At 40.0% G+C, this 24,059-nt stretch overlaps 1 protein-coding gene and 1 long non-coding RNA gene across 10 annotated transcripts in view; one reads left to right on the top strand and one right to left on the bottom strand.

Moving 5' to 3' along the window:
* Positions 1-3,961: 3,961 nt before the first annotated feature.
* On the bottom strand, positions 3,962-5,791 carry LOC142605134 (uncharacterized). Its single transcript, XR_012838886.1, has 3 exons — positions 5,637-5,791; positions 5,392-5,495; positions 3,962-5,304 (listed from the first exon to the last, which is right to left on the bottom strand). It is a non-coding gene; the product is annotated as an uncharacterized LOC142605134 (long non-coding RNA).
* Positions 5,792-5,838: 47 nt separating this feature from the next.
* The window catches only part of SPOP (speckle type BTB/POZ protein), a 29,125-nt gene continuing 10,904 nt past the window's right edge, over positions 5,839-24,059 (top strand). Inside the window, exons 1-6 of one of the 9 annotated variants that reach the window (XM_075775549.1) lie at positions 5,839-5,952; positions 9,358-9,429; positions 11,538-11,637; positions 21,543-21,685; positions 22,035-22,156; positions 23,807-23,958. In XM_075775549.1, the coding sequence (XP_075631664.1) occupies positions 21,608-21,685; positions 22,035-22,156; positions 23,807-23,958 (352 nt within the window). In that variant the 5' untranslated portion in view covers positions 5,839-5,952; positions 9,358-9,429; positions 11,538-11,637; positions 21,543-21,607. Of the gene's footprint in view, positions 5,953-6,497; positions 6,835-9,357; positions 9,430-11,537; positions 11,638-21,542; positions 21,686-22,034; positions 22,157-23,806; positions 23,959-24,059 lie in introns of those variants that run through there. The other 8 variants (XM_075775554.1, XM_075775552.1, XM_075775548.1 and 5 more) reach the window with 8 other exon arrangements.

Here is a 24,059-nt window from a genome sequence, read left to right as displayed (position 1 = left end):
TTTTCCAGGCAAGGGCTGCCTCTCTTATTCCTTATGAGCTTTGAGGAGCAGAGTCTGCCTTCCAGACAAATTTGCAGCCTGCTCTGATTTAGTTTATTCTCAGAATTGTAGTGTCACTTTCTCCCAAGGTCTTGGTTATCATTTGTTAATTAGTTTTACAGTGAATATGGCAAGAAAAACAAAATCCTGGTCTCAGGATTAAGAAACACCACCAATCTGGATTAGCGGATTTGCCCCTGCCTTAGGACCTGTGTGACAATCCCCCCACCTGAAGTGTTTAACTGATTATGAAGTTTGTTATTTTTGTGTGAACAGCTGGGCTAGCTCTGCAAAAAGGGGGAGTGTTCACAGCCACACACCTGGAGAGATGTAAAACTCTGATCTGAACACAGAAAGTACAACTGAATAATACTGACTTCTCTCAGTAGTAAGGCCTGAGGTGTATGAAGTTGGGCACTTAGATTAGTGCATAGTTCTAACTTAAGCTTTACTTTCTCTGGTTGGATAAATTCTAAGATTTTCTTTTCCTCTCTGTCTATATTGCATGAAGCATATTATCACTTAAAATCACAGGGGTACTGGTTAAGATAGCTTCATTAATATTTCTAAGCAGCAAGACACCATTATCTGATAATTGAGGAAATCCCCAGAAAGAAATTAATTATTTTTGCAGTCAGTAAATATTTTAGGAAGTGTGAGTTATGTAAAGCTTGGGAACCCATACAGGAGGCAACATTTCAATTAATCATTTGTAAACTTACCCAGTCACAGAAAGGGATAGCACAGTCCAGCGAAAAAAAAGTTCTGTAAATGCTGGAATTAGCAATCCCTGCTCTGATGGAATGTAGTAGAATGCAATGATTTTTGAGGCTACTTTTTCTTGGAAAACAGTGCTGAATTAGAAGCTATTGAGGGGTCAGAAGATGGGAACATCAAACAATGTAAGCTTTGTCTCCTAGGAAATCAGGTTAAAGATAACGTGATCATACAATTAAAGACTACAGCATGCAGATTTCTACAATAGGACCAAAATATTGCATGGACAACCTTACTTTTGGTTGGTCTTTGTGGCTTCTGAACGCCTGGTTTTGAAATCGCTGTTCTAGAAAACAATTTTCTATGCAATAACTTAGTGCATATTCAAATGAAATTAAACATCAGAATACTTATTACTGCCATTTTGGTTGCAGTAACTTAATGCCATAATAGTCATTGCAGGACATTGCTAATGAGAAGGCAAAATCAACTGATTGGCTCCTCATTAAGCTGTTCAGTTCTGTAAGAATGCTCTAGAGTAGCAATATTTAAGTCACAATACTTGCTAGAATTTGTGCAATAAAGTACATATTGACAGCTAATATTAATCTATCATTGTGTCAAAATTAGAGAGCTCTCCTCTCTTCCACCAACATTAAAAAACAGAACAAGACTAAATGTCATCTAGTTATGAATCCTGATGCTACGTAATTGAAAAATTCTTTGTGGATACCTTAAAAACCCTGGTTTTCCTCTAACTGCTGTTATTCCCTGCAAGGTCCAGACTGCAAATGCAGTTTTATGTTTTTTTCTTTACTACATCACTTGGCTTCATTGTTCCCTACTGTTTTCGTACTGGATTTACTTTTTTTTTTTTCCTTCCAGCTGTTTAAGCTCTTTATGCTCATTCATACTTTCATGCTGTAATACAGAGTGAATCTTATCCTCGATTTTCAAGTCTTTTGTCTGTACCTGTAGAAGGGGAAAACAGTAGTGATAAAAACCTTCAGACTCTGTTGCAGTCCATTCCCACTTCTCCACTAAGGAAGATTGCTAGATAACATTGAAGATTAATTCTTGTTTGTGGAGAAAAGCTGGTTTGAATAAATCAGAAGACTTTTGACAATGTTCTGAGCTCCTCTACTCTGCAGGTGCTAGCAGAGTTAACAGCATCTTGGAGAAAGGAAAATAATTTCACAGACCATTAGGGCTGGTGGGAAGCAGCAGGATCAGGTTTTAATGAATACAGGATCAAAAGCATCTTAAAGTAAACCAGCACTGAAAACAAGAGCAGGCTCATCAGGGAAGACAGGAGATGCTTCTAACGAGAAACAAAGCACCAACTCAAAGACATTAGGGAGTCACTTTCTCACAATAGTGCATTTTAAAGTATAATTTCCTCTTCTAAAAAATTAGCTTTGATACTTTTCCAATACATGTAAAAATAGCACTAGGAACAGATTCCCTGCAATTAAAATCTCCAAGTCAGAGTTTTTCCAAAGGAGATAAAAATTTTTTAAACAATGTTTGTTTTCTCATGAATAAAAGTAGTTTTTAATCACAGCAACAATGACTAAGTTAAGTTATCTCACAGTATTTTGAAGTCAGGAAAGCAAATATGCAGAGCAGTAAACTCAAGAGAATAGTTTTCATGTGAAAAAGGAGACTATCCCACCACTACCTGCAGGCACTTTCTCATAGAAGTACTGATGGTTACTGTGTTTTGCAATTAATTTAATGCTGGTTTCATGTGGTAGCTGTCCTAGAGCAAATTTATCCTTTCATGCTCAAAGGACATAGGTGCTACTGGATTCAAATGTAATGAAAGTAGGAGCTAATTGCTTAAGTGCTCAGGCAATGATGGTTTTGAGCACATTCATAACCAGAAACTGGCAAGGCTTAGGTGAACTTTCAAGTCAGAAAGGGCGGTTCCTGAAAAATTTAGGTACCTGTAATTTTACACGTGTGGAAAAAGAATTGGTTTTGGTCATAGTTTTAAATCTAGATGCCTAAAACCCAGCTAATTCCTGTACTCTTCTGGATATCTGCTTTGAAACTGGAAGCAATCAGTTTCCCAGTTTTGTCTTTTTTTTTTTTAATGTATGTATAAGCTACTTTTCTACACTTTTAAGAGTTTTAAAAATGGGTAATATTCAGCTTACCCTCCTACTCCATCCAACACTGACTATTACTTAATTTATAATGAAGGAAAAGTGAGTGGGGAGACTGGACTCAGTATCTAGCTCAGTACTTGCTATTCTGTTGCAAATTAAATTTTGAGGAAAAGGGATGCAAAAGAAGCAGCTCACCAGTTTCCTTTCCCTGGAGGAATCTCAGACTTAACATGGTTCAAAGAAGCCAGTAACTCGGAAGCTTCTCCTTTCATCACAAACCATATCAGCACTTACTGTCCTCTAGTGTGTTCTGCTAGTGCCAAACCTTAGACTCCTTTGACAAGATAAATAATAATGTTGGCTTTGTACTGGGCTAGGTGAGAGCATGACATTTCCAAGAAGATGGAGATAACCTAGCAGAAGTCAGATTGGAAGGATAACCTATTAGATACTAGATTTTTAATTGGCTGCGACACAAATATTACTATTTCACAACCATAAAAGCCTATGAAAAAAGATTATTTTTATGTCTTAAATTTAAAACAAAGAAACAGTAACCATATCCTCAGACCAAGCAACAATTCCATTACTGTTTGTGAATATACCACAGCATTCCTTTTGCATTACATATGGAAAATGAGTTATATAGATGTCTCACTGGTATAAGGAGAGGTGAATCAAGCAGCTTGAAATGTTTGTGTGACTGTTGCATACATAAAAGCCTCATTAAGTCTCCCCAGTGACTGGAGATGGGTTTTGTTTAGAATGATTTTGTTTGTTTTTGTAACAAAGATAGCAAATACAGGAAATAATTAAATAACAGTGTTTTCATACTCTCCTGATCATCAGGAGCCTATATGAGATTTTAATTAGTGCTGCATTTTCAATAACTCTGTATCTGTACGTGTTGCAGATTCTTTCCTGGATAACAGGGAGATAATTATGAGAATCCTGTTTTTCAGTCTCTCACTAAAGGGATGGCTGATATATTTAATCATGATGTAGAAATGCTGGCAGCTTTCTCCGAGTTCAGCCTCTCTCTAATTACATTTCTAGATTTTTAGTAAATTGAAAGGGAAAACGTAGGAACAAAATAATTAAAACCAAAGAGGAAGTGAATATTAAAAAGCAGGAGCTATTTAAAATTCTTGCGCACAACTCTTTCACGGACATCAGTTTAATCAGCTTCACATAAAAATCAAACTTACATATACACAGAAATAACAACTCCAAACCTATATGTACATTAGCACTTACTGGTTCTTCTCAGGCAGAGTAAACAACCTGTCTTGTATCGTTCAGATGATACCGAGAATTATACCCAAAGTGAATGCACTTGAGAATTTGGTGCCCTCCCATGCACAGTAGTGTCAAACCACACATACATCAGCATATCCCCATGCAAGTTTTCAAGGTTCAAGCAGTACCTGCACCTAGGAATTGTCCAGTAATTTTAGTACAGAAGTGTATTAAAGACAGAAGGTGGTAGGGTTTGTGAAGAGTGAGTGACAGTATTTCACTTGTATCTGCAACTGAGGAGGGCAGAATTGACCCTAAATAACTTTTTCATATGGAGGGGAGGTGAAATTCAATCTTCATTTTCACAGATACCCAATTTAATTTCCCACTTCCTGGGAACAAGAGAATTTTGATCAGGAGAACATCATAAACTGCAAAAGAGGTTGACCTCCCTACTGCTAAGTGACACATGGCCGGTGTTGAATTAAAGGAGGTATTTCTGTTTGTTCTATCTAGAAAACCCTTGTATCAAGACTCCGCAGCCTAAGAGCTCTAAGGGAGAGGAGGAGAGGGGGGAATCTCTTTGTTGGTGCTGTAATTTCCTTTTGTACTTCAACTATAAGAGAATAAATAGATCAGTAAAAATCCACAGTTTAAATTGGGAATATTAAATCCAGGATAATGGATAGGGTATGTAAATAAGTTTCTAGGAGAAATGTGTAGCCAGAATAGGAATGCTAATACCAATTCTGTACTTCCCGAGAGGCAGTTTTATGGCATTTCTTCATTACAATGCAGCATTACCTGCTGTTTTGTCACCATGGGCAGCAGTTTGTGAAATGAAGGAACGAAGCAGGGTCCAAGAATCAGTCATGACTTGGATGAGATACTTGCCAAGAAAACCCAGGACACTGCAGAAAACGTTAGCAATAAAACAGGCAATAGTCTCTTGAGTCAGTAGTGGACAAGTGTGGCAACCTGGCATACAGGACCAATTCTGGGCAACCTGTCCAAATGCATATCCATGGTCATGATGAAAACCTTCTTATATCCAGTCTAAATCTCCCGGTTTTACTTTTGTTTCTCATCCTCCTGTCACATACTACTATGAAGTGCCTGGCTCCATTTGCTTGCTAACCCCCTTGTAGGTACCAGAAGGTCTAGAAGGTCTCCCTTAAGCTCTTGATCTGGACCTCTGAATGACAGACATAAAACATGTTTGCTTTATAATCCTTTTTCTCAAAGGGTTAAAATAAATACTGTGCCTTGGAAAAAACCTCACCAGTCATCCTCAAACTTGGCAAGACATTCTCAACGTGCACAGTGCAGTGAGCTGACCTTCACAAGCACTGGTGATCCACACACTGAACTGGCCCACAACCCAGCCTGAAATGAAAGAAGGTAGAAAGAACTGTTTCTGTTTTCACTACACAACAGTAAACCCAACCCTCAAAGGAAAGGGGAGGAAAGGTGAAACCAGGCCACACCCCAACACTTCATCCTTGGGTGAAGCGACTTAAAACAAACCTGCTCTAAGCAGAGCCCTCAACCCTCATATCAGCGCAGAAGAGGTCTCCAAGGCAGGAGAGGGAAGAGCGGCGCAGCCACTACCTCAAGCAGCCAGTTCCTCACAGAGCTGTGAGGAAAGAGACCACGGCGCGCGCCACCTCGCTCGACGCCTTTCCCGCCTCTTGCCCTGCCTCCCTTTTGCCCCGCCCGTCGCCGCGCACGCGCGGTGCGCCTCCCCGGCCCCCGCCCCGGTGCTGTGGGGAGCCCGGATGTGTCAGTGTAGGGCGGTATGAGGAGACCGCAAGGGGACAGCAGGCAGCGGTGTTCTTCTCAGGTGAGGTGGGAGGGGCCGTGCGGGGGAAAGAAGCAAAAGGAATCGGGCGAGGACTGGAAACTTCCGCAGGGACGGGGGGAAGGTAGTGTCGTCGTCCCGTCCCCACCGCTTGCCTTTGCGAGGTGTATGTGGGGCAGCTCTCCTCTGTTCCTGCGGCGGCTCTGCCGCACGACTGGGAAGTGAGAGACCCGCAGGGCTTGCCTCACTCCTCCGCCGGCTGTTTACATTTAAACACTGCGACAGGAGTAGCTCTTTGCCAAATAGTGAGCTTTAACACTTGAGGGGACCCCAAGGCACACGGCGCATGCTCCACCGCACTGCCAGAAAGTGAGCCGCTGGCAGGCGAAGCAGGCGAGCGGGGCCGAGCGCGCATGCGCAGGGGAGGGGCGAGGGCGTGTTCGAAGCGGCCGGCGCATGGGCGGAAGCCTGGCTAACGGCAGAGCGCATGCGCAGGAAGAAGCCGGAGGCGGGTGGCTGGGTCTTGCGCGAGGGAATGTGCGCATGCGCAGTGCTCGAGCGAGGGGCTGCGGAGGGGGCGTTGCTCGGGGAATTGCGCCTGCGCGGCCGGGAGGGGAGCGCTGGGAACAGCCATATCCTGCTTGTTCGTCAAGTCGGCGCCTGCGCAGAAGGCTGCTGCGGGGACTTGCGGAATAATGAGCCTCTGCGTCCGCTTGGGGGGAATCGGAGGAGGAAGACATGCTGCCAAATAGTGAGCTCCAGCTGCTGGTGTTCTCCTAGGGGGGCTGGCTGCGGAGTGGGGGGCAGAGCCGGGGGCGCCATCCCCACCCACCGCACCTGCTTGGGACAGGGCTTCTCGGGCTCCCCAACCTGCCTCGGGACGGGGCTTCCTCCGGCGGTAGGAGTCACTCGTAGGGCCAGGAGGTAAGAGCTGTGGGGAAGGGGGCAGGAGTTGAGAGAGGGATCGGTAGCTCGGCTGGGGAGAAGGGGGCGAGCGAGGGAGCAGGGCCTGAGGAGGGGAGAGGGCCTGGGAAAAGTTGGGGGGAGGCCTGGTTAAGGGATTCCTGGAGATCCCCAGGCAAGGGATCGGGTTCAGTGGGGTGCCAGGACGTGAGGAAGGAAACACGAGTGGGAGAAAGGAAATAAGGGCTGGAGTGGAAAAACTGAGATGACTAACAGCATAACCAAGTAAGGGATGACAGGTCTTGGCTTCGCCACTGAGGACTGTGAGGCACATTTCTAAACCAGGAGGGAACTTGGTCTTCCTATGAAATAGACCCCAGGGTGTCTGGGATCAGTACTGGTATTTCTTAGCAGTGTCTCAGGCCTGTGGTGGTGTTTAAAGGAAATGGTGCATCATCATGCAGTATGGAAAGGCAAAGGAATTCCCTTCCACAGTTAAATGTGTCACTAACACAATTTGATAGCAGAGTGCCGATGCTTGTAGCAAGCACTATCTTGATTAGCTATAGATGGTATTAGAAAAGTAGAATATTACTCTTATAGTATTTGTGAAGCTGCCCGTGAAATGGAATTGCCTTTTTCTGACAGGAGTTTCTGGGGGGGTGAAAAATATGGAATGTAATGTTATTTGCTGTCATTTTTTCTGTAACTCAGCATTATTAGATGTGTTTACATTTGTGATTGTAGAGCATCATTGTGACATAATGAAAAGGAATCCTTTTTTGTGATTTCCCTTTTTTTTTTTTCTCTTTGCCTTTAGAGTTCTAAATGGTTATGTCTGGGGTGGCTAGATGTGATGCCCTGTAAGAGTCTGCAGAATTTCACTATTATTTATGATTTATAAAATAGAACTCATTGGTTAGGAAAAAAACCCCTAAATTAGTGAATTAAAACATATAACTGGCTTGCTTCTTTTTCAGTTACACTTTCTAACCAGATGCCCAGAATGATTTGGTTTCACTATGTCACTTGTTTCATTTTAATCTGAAGAAAAAACGGATTTTTTTTTTCTTAATGATACTTTGTCATGGATGTGTATTGAGATCAAGACAACGTGACAGCAGAAGTACATCGCAAGCTGTTATCCTGTCTCTGTATCAGTAGAGGACAGTAATATAAAACTGTACCTATCATAAGATCGTAGAAACTACTATCAAATCTGATATCCTGATCTACTCGAGTATAGTTGCCACTATTATAAAACTAATTGTGTTTCCTCCTCCAAGCCTCCAGGATTTGCACGTAGATACAGATCAGGGAGAGAGTTAAAATGGAAAGGGGTTTGGTTTGGCACATGGTCTCAGTGAGCATCATTGATTGCACAGGTCACAGTGGAGTGCGTAAAAACCCTATTTCTTGTGTAATTGATCTTACGATTTGCTGATGTTTTAACATGGAGAAGGTACCAGAACTGGGACTAGTATTAAGTTGATTAGACCTCATAAATGTTAAAAACAATTCTATTCACCAGAATCTTCTCTGAATTAGTTTCCACTGAGACAGCTTGACCAGTGTGGGGGGAGGTTTAGGGTTAATCTCTGAACTGCAGCTTAGCCTCTAGACCGACCTGGTGTTAGGTATGTACTGTGAACTGAGTTTGTTGCCCTCTGTAATTTTTCTAGATACCAATCCAGTTTACAATAAGAGGGACTTAGCAGCTTTATTCTTGGCACACCCTTCTGATCAGCATTTTACTCGTGGGGCTTGCCATTCCACTGCCTAGCACACTGTGGACCTGTAAACTTGAAATCATCTGCTTCATTTCTTCCTTGATGTTATTTCTGCAAAGTTGGGCATAAAGCTGGCAAAGATATCTATTTCTTGTACGATCAGAAGTTATTGCTGCGTTACCGATTGCATTCATAGTTCCATGTTTGGAAATATCCACTGTAATTTTGTAAAATTCCTTCTCCTCTCCTAGCTTTGGCTCGATTTTCTGCACGATTGGAGTATTATATAAGATCTTGCTGTATTCTTCCAACCTCTGACTGCTGGTATTTCCAACTCAGCACAGAGAGGAAATACAACAAAAATGTGGGTTTTTTTTAAAAAAAAACAAAACACACACCTCTATTGAGAGTGTTACTTCTTGATTCTCAGATGATAAGCTGCTACTGCATTCTCTCTTGTACTTTGTACTTGAGAGACCTCTTAAATAAAGCATGTGTCCCAAGTTCTAGAAACACATGACGGTACAGGAAACTAGCATGAGATTAAAGTATTCATACCCTTGAGAAAGCAAAGAAGCTGTTGTTTTTCGGAAGCTATATCTGTAAATATACTAGAACTTCTTTTCTTGCCTTCACGTTGTTAAGTGTCCCTTTACTGAACTCCTGAGCAGTGTTTTGGAAGGAAGGAGTTGAGTGGTTCTGGAAGCCTCTTCCTTTTTGCTGATGTGCATAGCTGAGAATTCAAGAAAATACGTAGCACACATGAAATGTAATTTGTGGTTTGGTTGTGTGTTTTTTTTCTCCACATTTTTAGGACAGAAAAGATGCAGAACCACTGACTGTGTAGCAAATGCCCGGAAAAGACTTGGGAGTTCATTTTTATACTGTGAGTAAATTCTTTGGCTACAGGCAAGAGTTTCACCATTGCATTCTGTGAGGTGTAGCTGGTCTTAGAACCCCATGGATTTTTAGACATCTGTAGAGTTTATAAAGTCAGGGCCATGGGAGGGATTAAACACTTCAATGCTACATTCATAACTGGAAGATGTTGTTTTGGCCATTGATATAGTAGAAGCCAGTAGGATCCTGCTGACTACAGAAAATAGTATTAAAAAATTTCATCTTGAGATCTCAGTTGAGCTTTTCTTAGTCTGTGTTGTAGGTCTTATTCCATAGGTTATATTGTATGACTGTGGACTTTAAAGACGGCTTTTGTTAGAAATCTAGTGTGTATTTTAATGTATTGTGCATTTTAAATTGGGTCTGATGTAATGCTTGGACTGTGAATCGTCTACAGTAACATAATGCTTTTAAAAAAAGTGATCCAACTTCTGATAACAGAAATGATTTTCCAGAAAAAAAAGGATGCCCTTGTGCATACCTTTAAGAGACTCGCATACAGAACAAGTCAGAATATTAATTTGAAAATATGCTAATTTAAAATATTTAGGAATCTTGTAAGTTCAGTAATAGTAAAATATACTGGAAGATTTAGAACTCTAAACACTTAAATTTATCACATAGAAACATTTCATGTCGCACGATATGTAAACATAGCTGAGTATAGTTGGACACTGGGATACTTAAATTGCTGATTGATAGTTTAAGTTACTCTGAATCACTACTTTTTCTTTAGAGTTAATGTGCCGTCCTTTGAGTTAATAGAGATAAAATTGGAACACTTTCATATGTGTGACATCAGGCATACTAGTGACATCTATACAGCATCAATCTGAGAAGACTGATGTGATGTTCTAAAAATGGAAGCTGTATCTTCTGATGTCAAACTGAACTTGAAGAATCACACTTTTTTAACTGTGAATGTGCAGGAATGGTACTTGCAGAGGTTCACAAAATTATTTGTGGGGCTTAAACAGTGTTGTTCAGGTTTTTTTCCTCCTTTCCAGGAAGGCTAGGTCCTCATATTTACCAATAAACAGCTATCTCCAGAATGAATATAACATGTGAATATCTCCGTTAGGGCTGTGACAAGAACCGATAGTTAGGCAAAATTGCACAGGCAGAAAAGATGATCTAGAAAAACTAACTGATCTTAGAGCCAAACAAGAAGTAGAAGTTTGCTTATGGGACTTGATCAGATGAAGAAGTAATTTAATTTAAGAATATGTGGTTTGTTTTTTTTAAGTGTGGCTTTAGTTACTGTGCTGCCCACATGCTTTGCTCATCACTGCAGAAATTTGTTCAATAAATTATAAATCGGGTCAGAATTGTATGCTAGTGGGAGACTTCCCAAAATTATTTGTATTTCTTCAGCTTAGATTTTAAAGCTAGTGAGACCTCACTTATCTTCTCTTAAAAAGAAATCCTTTTTTAATTTTTATTTTTATTTAAAATACTGGATTTGCCTTTGTGTCTGAAAGAAAAGCTCAGATGAGAGCCCTGATTTGAGAGACATGCTTATAGCAGTGAGACTGGCGAGCAGGTGGAGACCAACACACTAAGTCGTCTGGAGCTGCTGTATAGCAATGCAGAGAAGCTGCCTGGCTGCCTCCCAACTCTTGCTGCATAAAGAGGCTAGGACAGACGCTGACTGCATTGATGGAGAAGTTTTCAGTTAACATGGCTAGAATCATGCCTACAGATTAACTAGGTTGACTGTTAGAGAATGTTGTTGTATTCCCCTGCCCAAGAATCTGTTGTCTTATGGAGAAGATGTCCTACAATTCCTTCCTCAGATGCACAACAGGCAGGCTGTTGTAGGCTGTGTATCCTGACCTTACAGATCTGCATTTGTAATTTCAAAATCATTTTAAATGACACCACTATATTGGTGCCTTCATTTCCTCAGCCACTTTTTTGTAGAAGTGTGCAACCTCAACAAGTTGTGCTTAAAAACCACATGTATCAGTTTGATTAATTTCTTACAGCACTTGTGGGCAGTAAGTGAAATTCAAAGAACAGTATTTCACTGCTGCCTTTGAGAGACAGACGATTTTCCTGTTAGCTTGTGATTTTCTTCATACTTGTTCCCAGAGAGAAGAACAGTGTGTTGGTGTAGGTGTTTGAGCCCAGAAGTTTTGAAAATTGCCGTCACGTGTCGTGTTCTGCCTTACAGACCTCTGCTTTCTAGCAAGTAAGATTGCAGTGAAATGACTGTCGTTTATATTTTATGTAATATAATTTTAATCGGGGAGCACAAGCATTACAATAGATTATATTCAGCTGTATCCTGGAAACGTTCTGCAACATCTTTGCTTTAGGTTGGTGCCAACCTTACCAAACCTGCAAGTGTGATAAAAGTCCGAGTCTTACTCAGTAGTAAAGATTTAGAACTTCTGTGATTTAGAGTTGGTTCTTGGCTAGCAGAGAAGTGATACTTCTCTTCAGATAATACTGCGCAGTAGCTTGTTGAGTTTTACTATTGATGGGGAAAAGGAAGACTTTTTAAAGTGTTTTTGTAAGAACAGAAGGGATAACAGGAAGAAAACAAAAGCAACAAGAATTGGTTTCTTCTTTGAGGCTGGGCACGGTTTTTGGAGATGGCATGTTGATGTGAAAAGGGAAATAAATGTAGGTATCACCTGGGAATTTATTTTCATGTACTTTTATGTTTCCCTCTGGTTTTTAGAGATTCAATAAATGGCTTATGCCAACAATACCTTAGAATGTGTAATTAAAATTAAAAGTCCCTTTGTCCAAGATAATTCCTTTGAGATTTTTTTCCACATATAACACAAGTTACAACATTAATACCGAAAGCAGTGAAAGGAATGCACCTTGCTGCCCTGCTTCCAAAATGTCGCTAATATAAACAGACGTATAATAATGCCTCTGGCCCAGTCTTTTTTTCCTATTGACTAAAAGCATATTAAATATAGAATAGCTAAGCTACCAAAATTTTTCTTTGCTCTTTGTCTTATTAATTCGATAATCTTGGTCTCGAATGGTTAGGATATTCAAATATGGGTGTAGGCGAATGCCATAATTGTGTTATTTTAGAGTGTGATTTATGGTAATATGTGATTTTATGTTAATGTGAGTAAGATTATTAAAATTATGCTAGCAAAAGCATCACGCCTTATTGAAGTTGGTGTGACATGTTTTATAGAGAAAACACGGCTGCTGATTTTTCAGGAAAATATAGATGGTTTAGAACTGGAAGTTGTTTGGAATTTAGTTCCCATCTTCTTTCTCTCCTTATTCCTTATTCTCATGTTGATGACTGATGAGATCTGAGAAAAGACTAAACGAAGTAACTGAAAACTGAGGACTCTTCCTGCCCATAAAACCAGAAGTGTTAGAGAAGCATTACGTGGTAGGACAGGCTGCAAACAGGAGTCTCCTCGGTGCTTGTAATTGTTATTTATTATCCTTTAGAAATAAGTCCTGGAGTTAGGTTTCTGTTGGAATGAAGCAAGCAATTGATTTCTTTTTCAGGCTTTTCCAAAAACTCGGGTTTACGTGCTGATTCTGAGAGTGCTTTTATTTGGCAATCATATGATCTTTACATTTAGCAGGTTAAAATAATTCTGATAGCCATCATGCTGCAATTGCAGGTAGGTGAAAGAATCCAGTAGTTTGATGTCTAGTTTTGGCCATGCGTTGTAATCTCTAAATTGATTATTTGAAAGCTTAATTTCCAGAATAATAACGGCAGGAACTTATTTCAGCTCAAGTTGGTTTTGATAAGCTCTTAGAAATATTAATGCAAGATGGCAACTGGAAAATGTTATGTGAGGACTACCAGATGTTTGTATTACTGGAAAGTTGATATAAATAAAAGGCTCCAGAGGGGATTATAGTCTTGGTGGTTTGCTAGAGGTCAGATCCGCAATCCCATTTGAGTGCTTTAGCAGTGTTTGGTACCAAGTCTCAGCACAGTGGATTGAAAAATTCAGTCCTGTTTAATTTTCAGTTTTGGCTTGTTCTCTGATTAGACATCATACCACTTAGGCAGGCATTTTCTTCCAGTTATTTTCAACTCCCCAGGAATCTGTTGGGAATTTAGAGGTGTGAGGTATTTCTAGCAGTGTGTCGCTCTTAAAAGAGAAGAACAATCTACAGAGGGGAGAAAAACCCTGCTGCTGCCAGCCTGCTCTCAGAGCAAGAGGCTTCCCTGGCACGTCAGGAAGTTTTCTGGGAAAGAGTAGTTTTCATGGCTTTATCTTTTAATTTGGAATATGATTTATGTGCTACGAAAGTGCAAATGTTTTACTTTAAAAAAAAAAAAATTGCTAAAATGGCAACTGAGTTACTTGATAAGTGACAGGTAACAATTTACCCTACAAGTAGAAACTGAAGCTATGAAATACTTTTTACAATTTGCCTGTGACCAAGAGTCTAAAATAAAAGAGTTCACGGGCTATAAAAAAACCTTTCTTTTCAAAAAATAAGATCAGGTTTCTTATTGAAGACAGAAGTCTGCTCAGGCTGATTGTTTCTGTAAGACCTAAGCTGGTGTGTTCAAATCACATTTTTCCTGTGAGAGAAGTGAGCAGGAATGGATTGGCAAGAGGGAGGAGAAAAGAGGTGAAAAGGAGAATTTGGAGAAAAAGAAGTAAGAGATTTATTTCTTTTTAACATGCTTATGATCTGAACTAAAAATTATGAGGAAAATTAACTTCTGAGGAAAAAGAGTTTTGAAGATTCAAGCTTTAAGCATCTCAGGATGTACATGAAGAGGATTAAAGATGGAAGTGGAAAGAGTTAAAGAGGCAAACATCTGGTGAAAATAGGAGTGGTGACTTAAAATGCAACAGTAACTCTAAAATAAAAAATAAAAAAGTTTTGTTTGCTTTTAAGAACTTGATTACTTTTTATATTTACTGGTGTGGATGTAATTCTAATATACTTTGGGTAATTTATAGTTAGGGTTGGATGTGATTAAAGGGGATACAATTTTCTGCATCTGTTCAAACACCGGCATGAAGCAGTCTTAGAAAAATGTCAAAAATATGACTTGACTTAATGACTGAAGAGCAGAAATTTTCAGTGGAGGATTTGTTTATAAAAGCAGAAGGTTATTTAGAGAACTCTCGGCTGCTTCTTACCACCAACTTCCTCTCTCTTTCCTTGGTTTAGTTTTAGCTGTTTGCTCTTTTATCTGGTGATATTTGGGGAGGAGGGGGAAGGGGTGGTAGATGGTCTACAGCTAAAGAATGATGGAGTTTCTTTTCTTACGAAATATATGTAAAACTTGTAATTCTCCTTACAGTGCTGATGTTTCACTGACAATTGTCCCACCCTTTCATGGTTTCATACACATTATGATTCTTGTAGGTGATCAAGTGGGTTTGGTTTGGTTTTTTTTTTCTCCCTGTCTTATAACTGGAGAGTTGGTTTAAGGGAAAAAAAATTAAAAACATTCCAAGAATGGAAAAGAAACCTTTAGTTTTGGAATATTTCTCCAAGTGGAATTTTACTTACTGAGTTCTAGTGGGCTGCCAATATTCAGTACATTTTGAGATAACTCTATCTGTCTTATTAACTGTATCGAAAATTATTTTTCTGGGTAACTCCTCTTTACTTTTCTGTGATCTCTCATCTCAAAAAAAAAAAAAAGTAATTTTGGGTATTCTGACTTGATAATGAATTTTCTGAAATAAACTGAATTAAGGTGTGTCTGCCTTAATTAAAATCTTCCTTTTATGCAGTGTCCAGAGGGCCCTGTTGTGACCTCGGGAATTTGGCCTTCTCTAATGTACTTGGCAACTTTGGGGTATAATAAAGAGACGATACCCATCCAAGTTCCTGAATGCTACTGATGGTGTAATGGGGACAACTTACAAACTGAATTAGGACTGATACAAAGTGCCTTGGAATCAAGAGAAAAGCACTCTGAACTGTTGAGAGAGATTGTTTGCACTGTATGTTAAGGAAACCAGGTTACTTCTATTATTTCTGTCCCCCAAATGAGAAGTTGTAGGTCCTTTAGCCTGGTGCGCATCTGCCACTGGATGCCAGTTCATTCCTTTTATCTGTCTGCTGTGATTGTGTTGATTTTCCAGTCTGTTCTCTTATGACTGAAGATTGTAAATGGAACTCCATGTGTCATTTTGAGCTCAGCAGTTTTTGTGGCACTCAACAGGGTACAGGTTAAGTAAGATCTGGTTTTGGATTTAAGAGCACAGAAGGTAGAGGAAGGTGTAATGCACAAGCACCTGTTTTTTTAGAAAGTGTTCAAGCTTAATGCCAACCACTTTTTTGGGCATAGATTATTCTTCCCTCTAATTCAGGTGCAGTTAAGTCTGTATATATCCCATTCATGTTACTCCCTTATAGTTTGTTTTTTTTCCAGGCACTGATTGGCTTCTTTTAGAACTGTTCACATTTCTTTGTTCCAGAAAGATAAGCCTCTCCCTTGTGTAAACCAGGTTTCCTTTCAAGACATAGCTTTTTTGTATGGGTCACTTTAATCTTTCATAAGTGTTGATTTCTAATCTCAGTCTATTTTTATTGGTACAGGTTGTTTGCTACCTTGGTGCAGTCTCTTCTACACTACCATGTTAATAATTAGGCAACTTTGTGTAACCTCTGGAATTCACTGTTCCTGACTTTAACCTGCATTTGTTGCTAGACAAGATTTCCTGCCATGTAGGAGAGGTTGCAATCAGTATCCTTGGTAGTGTTAGCATGGGCTACGTGGATACTTTGCCCATCATTGCTTTCTTCTGTGGTACGCCAAGTAGGAAGAGTGGTATGATGCCTTGTTTCATGTGCATGTTAAAATCTGAAAATTTACTGATTTTATTCATCCCCTAATCAGATAGCATTGCATCCCACTTTGCTCTTTCAGTTAACTTGCCCTTTTTTTTTTCCTTCCTTTTCTTCTTTTTCTTTCTTTATGGCAGCGAATTCAGACCTTCCATTGTCCTTTCCAAGGCTTTGAAGAATGCAGGGAGATAATGGTCTTTTCCTGTGCTTCCCTATCTTAGCCCCTTGTTTTATTGCTCCAATTATCTTTGTCCTGCTCCTTTTCTCTGCACTTTGTGCTGTTCTTGGATAGTCTTTGATATGTTGCTGTTCCAAGAAGCAACCACCTCGGGTTTTGAAACAATTTAAAACAGACTTCTGTACATTCTCTTCTGCTGAAAAAAACTTACTGAAAATGAATATATGTGGAAATTTCTGGTGTAAACTACTGATTTCTTAAAAGGTAGTTGGTTTATCTTGAGAAGAAGTAGAAATTAACAGGCTCTTTAGCAAAAGTCTAGTAATTTTGAGACCTCTTCTTGAAGTATTTATTGAGTGGATATTCCCCACTTCTCTCAGGTCAAGTCTCTGCCACTGACAGAATAGTTTTGACTGTTGGTTTCTACAGTAGATGAAGTTTTGAGCTGAGATGTCCCAATACAGCTGCTAAGCCAGGAGGTAGTTACGAGGACAGGGTGGCAAGGGAACATTTCCTGCACTTCAAAAAGGTCTGGTCTGGCTCTGGTTCTTAGATAAAATGTCTTCATCTGGAAGTGGTTGTGAATGAGGTGAGAATTATTCTTTCTCTTAACTGTAATCTTAACTATGTCCAGAGACAAGTGCTGTTTGTTATTTATATCCAAGGAAGTAAGAGGCTCACAGGGGTCCATAAGATAATATTTTGTATTTTGTTTCCTGTGACTTGGTATTTATGTCTGTACCTTCAAGTTTGTCCCTGCCTCTCCTGGCCAGAAAGAACTTTGATATCCAGGCTATTTACAAAATTTTTTTCCTAAAACCTCTGCCTGCAGCACTTAAAAAATTCACTCCTAGTTGAGAGGTGCCAGCCCCTTTAGTGAAGAAGTGTGAACTGGTGAAGTATTAAGGGTTCATGAGCAAATAAACACCAGGGATGCCCTGCTGATTTCAGAAACTTAACTTTACCTTAAGTCAGCTGTGGTTCCTTTTAAACTGCATTTAATATTGGTCCATGCCAGAAGAGCGATTCAGCATTTGAAGGTGGGAGAACACATGGCGATTTCTACGGCACACTTCAAAGATGTATTTCAGTGACCTTTTATGTGCTTCTCCTGTTCGTGTGCTTGTTAAGCAAGGCAAGCGGCAAGTTTTTCCCTACTGGTAATTTCTGCAAAAGGCAGTGATGGATATTACCTGTTTATTCCCATTATGAGTCGCTACAGCAGTAAAAGTACCAGTGATGTCATTTAATGACAAGTATTTGATGGTTGATTGCTGTATTGAGCTAGGGGTATGTTGGAGTTTAACTTTTTTTTTTTTAAACTGTATTTAACTGCCTCACAAAGCATCTGCAGAAAGCTTTGACATACCAGACTGAAAGTATTTTCCAAATAATAGAAAATCTTTAAAATCTAGAACCTTTGTCCCCTTTGGGCCATTTTAAAAACATAATGAATGACGCGCTGCCATGCAGCCATTCTATTAGCATGTTGTCATAACTTTTATTACCACCTGCCTATCCAAGCCATCTGGGAGGAAAGGATATAGGATATAAAAGTGACAGTTACTCAGAGGATATTAAATAGTCCTGTGTCTCTCAAGCTCATACATTAGTCTTGCCTTTAGACCACAGAAGCTTTCTAAAACATCTTTGCATACATAAGATGGAGGTAATATTTAGGTACATCTTAAAATCCTGTTGAAATACAAAAAGTAGCTGTTGAAGTTTCAATTTTTGCATCACACGATTATCTATTTCCTTCCCCAATTGTATAATTGATGGCTGCAGTCTTCTGGAGTTTGCTCCTTGGAGACCAGTGAAAGGTACAGGAATTTAGGATTAACTTCTGCCTCTCCATCCAGGAAACCCTTGTGCCATTGTAACATTAAAAAGTTGTTGTTTTCTCCTCTTTCCCTCCTCATTAATCCCTCATTTTCATGCCATAAAGGGAGATGTTGCCACTAAATTTACCAATTTGTCTTCAAGAAGGACCCACTGGAGTCTTTTAACTGCATAATTACCGTTAGTGTTAAACCACTTCTCTAATGTGTGTGTAGAGATAATTAATTACTTCAGTTTACCTGGAAGTAGAAGTCTTCTTATAGAAAACTGCTTATTGTTGATAAATACCTTATGTGGGAATTGGGTCCTTATGCAAACTGTTCTGGATCTGCTCCTTGTAATTATTCTGAAGCCAGGCAAGGAGAACAGCAGTCAGGGAAGATGAAGATGTGGATGGACACTGCTGCTGGCTCTTCAGCCATTCCTCACATGGAGCTTTAGGGTATCTCGCAGTGACAGGCTGTGCCCAAAATCCCGGTTAGGAGGAAGATAAAGTGGGTTGTTGTGGCTCAAGGTTTAATTCACACCTCCATTTTGGTCGTTATGGAGAGATGTATGGGGGCCATAGTGTCGTTGTTTCAGAGAATTCAAAAGGTATTTTAAGCTAAGTTTTTTATGTCTTTTCTTCATCCCTCTAATGGTTCTTAAATAAAAGTTGCATTATTTCTCACTCTGCATAAGGAAGTATTTTAAAAGAGAACGGAATACTATCATGTTGCAAGTAGTTTGAGTAAAAAGATGTTAGTTAAGAACTAAAATTGCTGAAACTATGATTTTAACAACCACCACCAAAAAAAAAAAATCTAATTTCACATTCCACTCTTGTGTTTTATTTATTCGTTGTGCTTTCTTCTGGTCAAACCTGTTCATTAGGCTTAGCATCTTGTTGCTCAGTGTGCCGTCAGCAAGGAGGTGAGCATAAGAAACTTCATCCTTTTCCCTGGCTGCTGCTTCTCCCATGAGTTTGTGTCCCTGTCGTTTGTGCCTGTGCTATAAAACAGATCACTACAATAATGCAGATTAAAAATAGCTGTGAACAGAACAATGGAAGAGTCTGGGTGGAGTTGAGCAGTGCTTCTGTGAACGCTGAGGGGAAGGAAAAAGCTTGGGTCTCTCCTGCCCATAGACTAAAACCAGCAAAAAGGCATCATTCCCCCAGCCATGGTGAGAAGGTGTTTTTTGCTGCTTGTGCTGGAATTTCATGTTTTATCTGTCCCCCAAAGACCTATGACTGGAGGCAGCCAAGCGACGATGTCCTCGAAGGCAAGACTGAATGTTGCCCATGGAAGGGCAGCGAGCTAAGTATTCAAAAGTAGTGTCTGCTAATTTTGGCTTAATTTGAATGACACAGAGCGGTTTAATTGGATTTCTTTGGAGGAATTGTGGTAATTTTAAGTTTAATGTAATAAAACCTGCAGCAAGTACCTAAAGTGCATATCGATGGCCCTTTCTTTTCAAAAGGATGATTTTAAAGTCACCATTTAAAAACTTTTTTTTTCCCTCATTCCACATGCATAGCACAAACTGCAAATGCAAGAAGTTTGTAAAGCAGTTTGATCGGAGAGCACTTGGCGTTAAATTAGTGCTAGTTGTCTACAGTTCAGATCTTACGGAGTCAGTCATTTGCCCCTGAGCTTTGCTCTGGGAAATAAATTTCCATCGTTAAGTGTGCACCTCTGCAGGGTTAAATACTTATTTCTTAACTCCTGATAGCTGGTGTCTCTCTTTCAGTGTTTACATGGGCTCACTTGTGCATTTTTAAAGGAAATTAAACCTGAAAAACCCCGACTTTTGTTTTACGGTTAGATAATGCCCATGTACTGGTATTTCCAGGTACTTTCTGAAGGTGCATAGAACTCAAAACCCGTAAAGCAAAGTGGAGGCTGATGTGACCGTTGCTTGGGAGAAGTCTGGTCTGCAGCTGGAGCTTGTGCTCAAATCCAGACCTGCCCTGCTACTGTGCTTAAAGACTCCAAATTATGTTGATAGCAGTTGGGGGGGGGGGGGGGGGGGGGTTATATGCATATATGTTGAAACGCTTATTGTGAACATCCTCCTGTTGTTTTGAGGCGTGGGATGTTTTAAGTATATATTCTGTATGCTTTCCACCATTTCCTTTCAACAACTAATGCCTCAGCCTTCCTTAAGAGCGTGAGCCTGTGCTTTACCTTTCTCCCCCAGCGAACCTCAATACCAGCCTTTGTATTTAAAGCAATTTGTATTGCAAAATAACAATTTTATGTCTTTTACTCACTGTTTTTTTATCCTTTTAAGTTCAAAACTAATGGCAAAGGAGTTCTTGTGGTTCACTGGCTATCCTGTGCAGTAAGAGGAAGGCAGATAAATACCACCTGTGAAACAAAGTGTTTAGCAGAAGGCTAAACTTAAACTGTAAGGCATGTGATGCTTTTATACCTGCCAAAGTTATGAATCCTAGTTTCCGAGCTCATCTTTGAAGACATTTTGTGTAGCTGCCTTAGGGATCTGGACTCAGAAGTCAGAGATTGGTTGATTATTCTATTTTGTTTTAAAATCGCCCTTCTGGTAACTAGGTGCCTGTTTTATCAGTTGTGCCTGTGTATTCATTCAGGTGTGCTGCAGTGGTTTTAACCCCGTATGTTCTCTACAGATGGCAATTTGACTTGGCACTTAGAAGTTGGGAATTTCACTAGCATATAAAGGAAATGAGAATGTCCCGCTGGCCAAAGGGATTCGGTTTGAAGTAGAGAAATCATTACCAACACCTCCCGTAATAGTAAGGCTTCGGGAGAAGGTTTAAGCTATAGAAGTTACTCTGCTGATGTTGCTGGAGTCACTGTGAACCTGGGGTTTTGTTTTCGTGTTGAGTTTGGGTTGCATGTTGCTACCTGTAGCTTTTTCACATTAAGAACTTCATTTATCAAATCTGATCTCTGATAGTCTGAGACTCTCAAAGTGAAAATAGGGAGTAAGTAGTGAGTTCAAACGGTGGCTTCAGGCTAAAGCAGTAAATCCCAAGTCAAGTGGGGAGTCTCCTGTTTGAGTCTTGGACTCCTTAAAGGAAATTATATAGGAATAAGCCCAGCATAAAGAGCTGCATATTGAAAGAATGAGTGGAGGTGGTATATCCCTTCTTCAGAAAACATATGGTAACACTTAAAAATGTTTAAATGTAACATCATATTTTGAAGGTGCTAGGGGGGAGGGAGAAAGCATGATGGCTTTAACTTCTATCCCATGAGATTTAAGAGCAGTCCTGAAGTTTTGGGGGTTTTTTTCTTTGTTCTTAGTTTTGTTTTTTTTTTTCTCTTTTGGGGGACTGACAGGGTGAAGATCAATTATAAATTTCTTCTGCTGAGTTGTGAAATTCTGTTCAGTCTTCAAACTGGCGATGTCAAGGGTGCCGAGTCCTCCTCCTCCGGCAGAAATGTCGAGTGGACCTGTAGCAGAGAGCTGGTGCTACACTCAGGTAACTCCACACTGCTGAGATACTCTTGATGTAACGCAATTAGAACCTGTGGTAAGAAATTTATTCCAAACAAATTTAGAGCCTGGATTTTCAGACAATGTCACACTTGCTGGCTATGAGCATTCACCAAGGCAACAGCAGAATGTTGCCTTCTGCCCTTGGCAGAACTTTGGAGGAGGCAGTTGGAGAAGTTGGAGTGGTCCAGCTGCTACTGCCAGCCATTTCCAGACTCTGCTGTCTTGTGCCATGCAAGGGACTCAGTAAAACTTCCAGATTTTCAGTTTTTGCCTTTAGGATGGCCATGGTGAATGGACATGACCCTAAACCACATATTATCCTCTGTTTTAAGATCAAGGTGGTGAAGTTTTCCTACATGTGGACCATAAACAACTTTAGCTTCTGCCGAGAAGAAATGGGTGAGGTCATCAAAAGCTCAACCTTTTCATCTGGAGCCAATGATAAACTCAAATGGTAAGAAATAGAGCAGAGAGGTTCACCCTGTTTGTATGACTGTGAGAAAGAATTTGGAGTTCTATAACAGGGGAAATATATAAAAAATTACTTGTACTGCACACAGCTTCTTGCTTCCTTGAATGTACAACATACGCACAGGGAGAAAGTACTGTTGCTTCAGCGTAGTGTTTGGCCGCACAAAACAAATGTGAGGATCCGGCTGTTTGCAGTGTTTCTCTGATAATGGAAAACATCAGAAGTAATAGAAGCCATAGCTGGAAGGGAGACTACATCCTGCCTTGAAGCAGAGACGTGCCGTGGAGGATTATTAATGTCTTAAGTTGGGGATTTTTTTGACTGATGTTTGTCTTAACAAGTTCTTATAAGCCAATGAGAGTCCACAGTCAGTGTATTCAAGCTCTATTTCAGCCTCCCAGATTCAGTCTCTAATACTCCACGTTGTTAAAAAGATAATTTTTGCCTGCACTCTAAATCCTGCAATTTAAGACTGTTGCTACTGGATTACTTTTCTCTTTACAGCAGCTTTTTGTGAATTCTGAGACTTACCACAGAGATGATCGAAGCAATAATGTTCTATCCTGCCCAATAACAATGTCCTCCTGCCCAGGAGTTTCTGCTTCTTAAAGATGACATTATTTTTGCTCTTTTCCTTTCCTTTAGAACTGTTCTTATCTTCCCCGAGTTCTCATGTAATTTCCAGTAACTCAGAGTGAACTTTGCTCAGAATGTGCAGCTGCTGTGAGTTATGTCTGACCTAGTAGATCCATGGACACCTGGTTACTCATTTTATCCCTTGTTGCTGATGTTAAGTGTTTAAGTATTTTTTTAAACCTTCTTAGCATAGATTGCAGCAAATCAGCCACTAAATAATTTAGTGTGTGTGTGATATAATTTGTGTTCCCTTCCTTTGGGTGGCAGACCTGTGCTTTCCTTGGACTGCTTTTTGTTATTAAATTATTTACCTTTATAACCTTTGCTATTCAGATCTCATTCTAATGTCTAGATCTTTCTGATTTTTTTGTCCACGTGTGTTTGAGCTGTTAGTCATTTGGCCTAGTTTTTGCTTCTTGTTAAATTCTGTGTCAAGTTTCAGGTCATGGAAGTGCTTGTGAGTTAGCTTCTCCGTGCACTTACTACCTTTTCCCACACAGGAGTATTCTTCTCTTTTTGCCCTAGTATTATCTTTTCGAGAAACTACCAGCCTTCCAGAAATCCATTTCCTTTCAGTTGCTTCCTGTGGAATTTTACCTATCATTTCTCTGGATTTGTTGCATTTCCTTGAGTCGATTGCCTCCATTCTGCTATTTTTTTCACTTAGCTTTTGTGAAAGTTGACATCCAGGGTGCTTGTCGGTAATTTAAGCCGTACCCCCCTCCTCTTTTCCCCCATGTGTTTTTGAATTGGTTTGCCCATAGTTACTGCCTGTGTATTATTATCTGTCTTGGAGATGTGGCAGGAGGCAGACTGTAACATGCAGTTCCACTCTATTTACCTATCTATTATTTCCTTGTGGTTCAGTGGCTGTTAAACAGAACTTGTTTGCTGTGCATTTTATTGTGAAAATTCTACAGTGCCCTTTCTTTGAAAGCTATGAATAACCTGCCAAAAACTGTTCCTGACGTCTCATTCAGATCCCTGCTTCTACAGGTGTTTACGTGTGAACCCTAAAGGCTTGGATGAAGAAAGTAAAGATTATCTATCCCTCTATCTGTTGCTGGTGAGCTGTCCAAAAAGTGAAGTTCGAGCAAAGTTCAAATTCTCCATCCTGAATGCGAAAGGAGAAGAAACAAAAGCAATGGGTGTGTAAAAACTCTTTCTCTCTGATGGGGTCAGTTGTTTGTCTTTTGCTGTTTGATCGAGTCACTCAGCTGGTGTTTGAAGCGCCATATCTTTCTTTCAG

Source organism: Balearica regulorum, chromosome 24, assembly GCF_011004875.1.
Source record: "Balearica regulorum gibbericeps isolate bBalReg1 chromosome 24, bBalReg1.pri, whole genome shotgun sequence".
NCBI lineage: Eukaryota > Metazoa > Chordata > Aves > Gruiformes > Gruidae > Balearica > Balearica regulorum.
The sequence above is the reverse complement of the archived record's forward strand: the minus strand, read 5'-3'. Positions and strand labels throughout refer to the sequence as shown.